General features: G+C 43.3%; 1 protein-coding gene across 2 annotated transcripts in view; it reads left to right on the top strand.

Moving 5' to 3' along the window:
* The first annotated feature begins 5,660 nt into the window (after positions 1 to 5,660).
* The window catches only part of LOC121282069 (hematopoietic progenitor cell antigen CD34-like), a 66,383-nt gene continuing 64,798 nt past the window's right edge, over positions 5,661 to 7,245 (top strand). The window contains exon 1 of one of the 2 annotated variants that reach the window (XM_041195484.1): positions 5,661 to 5,976. In XM_041195484.1, coding sequence (XP_041051418.1) covers positions 5,907 to 5,976 — 70 coding nt within the window. In that variant the 5' untranslated portion in view covers positions 5,661 to 5,906. The remainder of the gene's footprint in view (positions 5,977 to 7,245) is intronic. The other variant, XM_041195483.1, reaches the window with a different exon arrangement.

Genomic DNA, 7,245 nt, shown 5'->3' with positions numbered 1-7,245 from the left:
TACCATGCGGCCAATGTTAAGTGCATCTACATGAGCCAGACATACCTGCCGTTCAGTCTGTAATTGAGTCCCAGAGTGCTGTATTCAAATGGAAATCAATCCTGGAGAGATGAACTCCTATTTGAACATTTGGCCTACCAGTGAGAGGACAGCAGCAATGAAGATGTGGGCCATTGGATCTATGGTTATGCTGATCTGTCCTTCCCTGTCCACCCATGAAACAACAAGCCACCACTCTGCAAAACTCACTAAGCAGGTGAGGAGGTTGCTCCAGTAGTGCCAGTAATGGTACTTCATGAATCTTTAGGCTATGATCCACAAACAGATCATGCTAGATGTGCATAACTGTTGTCTCTCAGGTGGACGTAAGATATCCCATGACATAACTTGGAGAAGAGATCGTCCCTGCCAGTGTCCTGCGCAGTTCTTACCCCTCATTCAGTATCACTGACAAAAAAAAGAATGCCCGCTCGTTTCCATCATTGTTCTTTCTGGGAGCTTGCAGTGTACAAATTCGCTGCCACATTTCTTACATTACAACAGTGACTACATTGCAAAGCAGATTCATTGACTGCAAAGCGTTCTGGGACGTTGCAAGGTTGTGAGAGGTTCTACATAAATACAATTTCTTTCCTCCTTTTATTTCCTTTTAGTTACAAAGTGAGAATTGAAATACTCAGACTATTTCCAAAGTAGGGAAAGGGCTGAGATTTAATAGTGTTTTTTTTTAAATTATGAAAGCTTTATTGAGAATTATTTCCTTTGGTTGATGAGACAGTTATTAGTGTGATCACTTTAAATTATCTATGAACAAACCATCTCTCTATATTCCTTACAGGAATGCTACAGTTTATGCATTAGTCCAACACTAGTGTGGGAGAATAAAATACATCTACAGGATAACAAAGGGTTAAGTGGTTAAACGGTAGTGGAATACTACAACGCAGTTTCCTTGCACCAGTAGCAGACAAATCTGCGCTGTCAGCTATTGTGAAGGAAGAAAAAACAAGTATCATAAACAAACTACCAAGAGTCCTTGAAACAAAGTTAGGATGTCTGTTATCAGCACATGAGGCAGGGCCTAGTCATGCTGTCTGTTGTCTGTCCAGATGACTAGTCGCCAGATGAGCTACTCAAGGTTTTGCGTAACTACTCAAGGTTCTGTGTAATTATAAGCTAAGTTAGAACAATTGTATGCATGCCAAAGATAAAATTTCAATGTTATTAATTACTAAAGGTCAAGCAACTTTGTAATTTGCATGACCTCTGTTACGCACACTTTTACTATAACTGTGTGTGTACTCTGATGCTTCCTCAGAATGCCGGCTAGCTCCGTTGTATGCTGCTGGGCTCTCCATGATATCACAATTCAATAAAGGCTTCTGAGACAAACCTCCTGGGTCTGAGTGTTCACTCCGTTTTCTGCCACAAATTGGCGACAAGGATGGAATCCGACTGAAGTCCAGCAGCCTCTTAAGTTGGAGAGGTGATAATTAACGTCTCAGCTACCTCTTCAGTTGGAGAGGTGGCCTCTTAAGTTGGAGAGGTGAAAGGGGGACGAAAAGAAATTCTGGGCTGTCGGATCTCTAAAAAAAAGAACCCTCGCGGAAACAGGGAGGGACTACTCTCCCAAGTTGGGGAGAGTACGAACTGCATCCTAGCTGAAAGGGGGAGTGCGGTTAAATAGCGTCCCAGCTACCTCTTAAGTTGGAGAGGTGGCCTCTTAATTTGGAGAGGTGAAAGGGGGACGAAAAGCATCCTAGCTGAAAGGGGAAGTGCTTGAAAAAGGGTAGCTACCAACCAGACTCAAAAGACCCAAGGAACTGGAGGACTTGTTAAGGAACTCTTAAACACCGGTGAGCGCATAGGGTAGGAAATGCGCTGCGCTGTTAATTGAACAACAAAGGGTTTAGATTCTCTGTTGTTGGAGATGATCGTTGCCGGGCACCAGTGTGGTGTGAATGTTACTTGCCACTTGTCAGCCCAAGCCTGGATATTGTATAGGTCTTTCTGCATTTGGACATGGACTGCTTCAGTTTCTGAGGAGTCGCAAATGGTGCTGAACGTTGTGCAATCATCAGCTAACATCCCCACTTCTACCCTTATGATGGAGGGAAGGTCATTGATGAAGCAGCTGAAGATGGTTGGGCTGAAGACACTGCCCTGAGGAATTCCTGCAGTGATGACCTGGAACTGAGATGACTGACCTCCAACAACCACAACCATCTTCCTTTGTGCTAGGTATGACTCCAACTAGTGGAGATCTTTACCCCTGATTCCCAGTGACCCCAGTTTTGCTAGGGCTCCTTCATGCCTCATTTGGACAAAAGCAGCCTTGATGTCAAGGATTGTCACTCTCATCTCACCTCTGGAGTTCAGCTCTTTTGTCCGTGTTTGAATCAAGGCTGTAATGAGGTCAGGAGCTGAATGGCCCTGGCTGAACCCAAACTGGGCGTCAGTGAGCAGATTATTGCTGAGCAAGTGCCGCTTGATAGCACAGGTGATGATCCTTTCCATTACTTTACTGATGATCAAGAGTAGACAGATGGCCGGGTTGGATTTGTCCTGCTTTTTTGTGCACAGGACATGCCTGGGCAATTTTCCACATAGCTGGGTACATGCCAGTGTTGTAGCTGTACTGGAACAGTTTGGCTCGGGGCACGGCAAGCTCTGGAGCACAAGTCTTCAGTACTAACGCCAGAGTGTTGTCAGGCTCCATAACCTTTGCAGTATCCAGTTCTTTCAGCTGTTTCTTGAAATCACCAAAAGTGAATCCAATTGGCTGAAGACTGGCATCAGTGATGCTGGGGACCTCCAGAAGAGGCCAAGGTGGATCATCCACTCGGCAATTCTGGCTGAAGATTGTAGCAACTGCTTCAGCCTTATCTTTTGCACTAATGTTCTGGGCTCCCCCATCATTGAGGCTGGGGATATTTGTGGAGCCTCCTCCTCCAGTGAGTTGTTTAATTGTCCACCACCATTCGTGGCTGGATTTGGCAGAGCTTAGATCTGGTCAGTTGGTTGTGGGATCGCTTAGCCCTGTCTTTCACTTGCTGCTTATGCTGTTTGGCACTCAAGTAGTCTGTTATAGCCTCACCAGCTTGACACCTCATCTTTAGGTATGCCTGGAGCTGCTCCTGCACTCTTCATTGAACCAGGGTTATTCCCCTGTCTTGATGTTAAGGGTAAAGTAGAGGATATGCCAGGCCATGAGTTTCCAGATTGTGTTTGAATGCAATTCTGCTGCTGCTGATGGCCCACAGTGCCTCATGGATGCCCAGTCCTGAGTTGCAAGATCTGTTCGAAATCTCTCCCATTTAACACGGTGATAGTGCCACACAACACAAAGGCAGGTATCCTCAATGTGAAGGCAGGACTTCAACTCCACACTCCTACTGATACTGTCATGGACAGATGCATCTGCGGCAGGCAGGTTGGTGAGGATGAGGTCAAGTATGTTTTTCCCTCTTGTTGGCTCCCTCACCACCTTGCCGCAGACCCAGTTTAGCAGTTAGGTCCTTTATGACTTGGCCAACTCTGTCAGTAGTGGTGCTACTGAGCCACTTTCGGTGATGGGCATTGGAGTCCCCGTCCAAAGTATATTCTGCACCCTTGCCACTCTCGGTGCTTCCTCCAAGTGATATTCAACATGGGGGAGCACTGATTCATGAGCTGAGGGAGGGCCGATTATAGTAATAAGCAGGAGGTTTCTTTGCCCATGTTTGACCTGATGCCATGGACTTCATGGGATCCTGAGCCGATGTTGATGACTCCCAGGGCAACTTCATCCCGATTATATACCACTGTGCCGCCACCTCTGCTGGGTCTATCCTGTTGGTGGGGCAGGACATTCCCAAGGATGATGATGGTGTGTCTGGAACATTATCTGCAAGGTATGATTCCATGAGGATGACTATGTCAGGCTGTTGCTTGACTAGTCTGTGAGACACCTCTCCCAATTTAGGCACAAGCCCCCAGATGTTAGTATGGGGACTTTGCTGGGTCGACAGGATTGAGTTTGCCATTGTCATTTTCAGGTAGTCAATGCCAGGTGGTCCCTCTGGTTCCATTTCAGAGGGCATGTAAGAGTCAACCACATTGCTGTGAATCTGGAGTCACATGTAGGCCAGACCAGATGAGGACAGCAGATTTCCTTCCCGAAAGGCCATTCTTCAGAAGGTTGCAGGTTCAAGTCCCGCTCCAGGGACTTGAGAACACAGACCCAGATTTTCACTCCATTGGGGCGAAAATTCAGGAGATGCCATGGAATTCTAAGTCCCGACCCCAAACACGGCACATCCAATTTTCACAGGGCTGGGAGAGAGGCGTGTCAGTGCTCACGCATGCACAGTTCACAAAGGCAGTTGGCCAGTTAAATCACCAGCTGTCTCCATTGATGTGGGGTTTTGGTGGCCCAAGAGTGTGAACGCCAGACTGTGCAGATTCGACCAGATAAGAGGAGGTCTGAACTTGGTCGATTCTTTTGGATAGCTAGGGTATCCCTTTGAGAGGTAAGGTACCCCTTTGGATATGGTCCCTGGACGCTTTTGGGAGAGGTAAGGCATCTTTTGGGATTGTTATAAGTGAGCATTATTGTGGGTAAAGCCAGCACCTCCAATTGTTTGCATAAACTCATTGGAATGGTCGAAGCTGTCAAGGTGTTTTCAAGCTATCAAAGAACTGTGAAACTGCCAAAGTATACTCAGTGAGTTGGTATGGAGGGGGTAAGGTGAGTAAGGTGGTCAGTGTGGGTCATGGGTTGGCATGAGTTGGCACTGTTGGCATAGAAGCTATAAAGGGCCATAGGAATGTGGGAGACATAGGAGGTATGAAGGACCATGGGGGTGTGTAGAGGCACATGGGGATATGAGGGACCATGGGGTTGTTGGGGGCAAGAGGTGGCATAGGTGGGGGTGAGGGGCTAAGGGCTGTTTTTGTTGTAATGTTTTTAAAAATAATTTCAACAAAATAACAGAGCACAAAGGCAGACCTTCCGCCCAGCCTGCCTCCGGACCCAGCAGCCTCTGCACTCGTTCCAGGAGTGGTGGCTCTGACTTCCAATCCGACTCGCAAGGTCCCATCTACACTCTCAGATGGACAATGCAGATCCCATGGCACTTTTTCAAAGAATAGCAGGGAATTTCTCCTGGTGTCTTAACAAAGACTTAAAGCTCAGGCAACACTAAAACAGACTATCAGGTCATTATCACATTGCTGTTTGTGGGAGCTTGCTGTGTGAAAATTGGCTGCTGCATTTCTTATAGTACAACAGTTGCTAGACTTAAAGTGTATTTTATTGGATGTAAAGAGTTTTGGGGCATCCCGAGAAAAGCCTTATGTAAATGTAAGGTTTTTTAAAATTCAAAACAGTGCATGCCATAAAGTTGAACTTGTTAACTACATTCCAAATATATTAAGGCACTTTGCACATTTGTTCCAAAAGTTTAAGGGTGTGGCTGACTTAGCAGGATAGGGTTAAAAGTGACACACTTAATTGACGCGCGCTCCACTAGTCAAATCCCAAAGGAAATGAACTAGAACAGAGTCCTGGGGAAAATATGTTTCATGAAGGGGTGTATAACGTAGAGAAAGCTTTTGTGACCTAATAGTTCTTTGTATTTTTTACTGTTTCCTGATGCTGCAGCAGCTATCCACTTAGCAATTATCAACATTTCCCCTTACTTAGGGAGCTCCAGACATGGAGGTCTGCTTTTTGATATCCCTGTTCCTGAATGTATTTGTCATTAAAGGAGGTGGAGAGAATGGGAGGGGGCTATCAGTATAAAACATCCAGTCTCAGCGAGACCACTCCAAAGCACACTGTGTGTAATGCTGGGCACCGACTTTACAGAGTAACCAACAAGAAACTGCAGCACGAATTTAGCTTTTAAACATCATTGTCTATCATGTGGAGTTTAGTGAACATTTCAAAAGGACATCAGTTCTCCCTAATGCTGTGTGCATTGTGTTTGATTGGTAAGTAAAAGCATGGAAATAATTGCCAGCAAGTTGCTTCTGATAAAATGAAAAATATATTATATTAATTTCCAAATACGACAAGGAATATAATTTTTCTTTAGTATATTTGTTAAATATTTCCTTTCTCCTAAATATAAGTATTTATTCATAAACAGGGAACAAGGTTAATGCTAGATTTTTCAAATGCAGAGAGTTGTCTTAAAAGAAAGTCTATTGAGTATCATACTGTTAATTTTGTTAAAATGTATGCAACAATGTAGAGAATTAAAGCAATGGAAATTATCAATTTTCAGAAGGAAAATTATAGCATTGAGTTGTTGATAAGAATTCTGACCTTAAACTTTTGTTCACCTCATATGGTAACATTAGTCTGAGCAAAACTCCAACATATCAATGATTAATTAATACAGCTGTAACGCTTTTCATTTAAAGATTCAAACACATTTTATAATTCTCTACCATTTTCAAAAAGGTGCTTACTTGAGATTATGTGAAAAGTTTATATATTTCTCATAATTCTGACAAATACTCCATTGTTTTAAAAACATACCAAGCAAACAAAATTGTGCAGGCTATTACAACTTTAATAAATTTCTAGCAAGTTCTGCAACAAAGTGACAAAATTAATTTCAAAGAAATCATAGATTAAATCATTACAATCAAGTATGTTCTTGATCACATTATCTTGATACTGTTCAGGAGAATGTACAAAAGACAAGGAAATTAATTCATGTGATTTAGATACTAGTGAATGTCTTAAAAAAAGTCATTATGCATGGAAAAATAAATGTTTTGTGATCTAGGAGACGGTAGGTAGGGATAAATAGAGTAAAAAACTGAAGAGTGAATGAATGAATAATTGAAAGTGTGATACTTAGAAAAATGTCAGTGGAATCATTATTTCAGTTCGCATGTGCAAGCAATTAAGGGTGCTGTTTGAAACTGAATGGAGATTAAGCAAAATCCTGTTATTCCCTCAGCTCCACCCTGGACAAGAGAAGCCAAACATCGGCATATTTTGCTGGGCTTTAGACTTGGATTTATGATAGGGTTCCAATTGGTCAAGAGTAGGGTGTAAGGAGATTTCTACTTAATATTTGGACTCCTGTAGGCCAAAATAATCCATGAGCGTTGATACATTTATGACTTCTCATTTATTATTGTCTGATTCTTAGCTGATTGATTGTTTTAAATCACTTAGGCACGTCATCAAGTATAAGGGTCTCCAAACTAACCAACTGAGAAATCCAAACAGAGCAGAGTTTC

This window comes from Carcharodon carcharias, chromosome 9 (assembly GCF_017639515.1).
Source record: "Carcharodon carcharias isolate sCarCar2 chromosome 9, sCarCar2.pri, whole genome shotgun sequence".
In the NCBI taxonomy this organism is placed as follows: domain Eukaryota; kingdom Metazoa; phylum Chordata; class Chondrichthyes; order Lamniformes; family Lamnidae; genus Carcharodon; species Carcharodon carcharias.
Note: the sequence above shows the minus strand (reverse complement) of the source record. Positions and strands in the feature narration are given on the sequence as shown.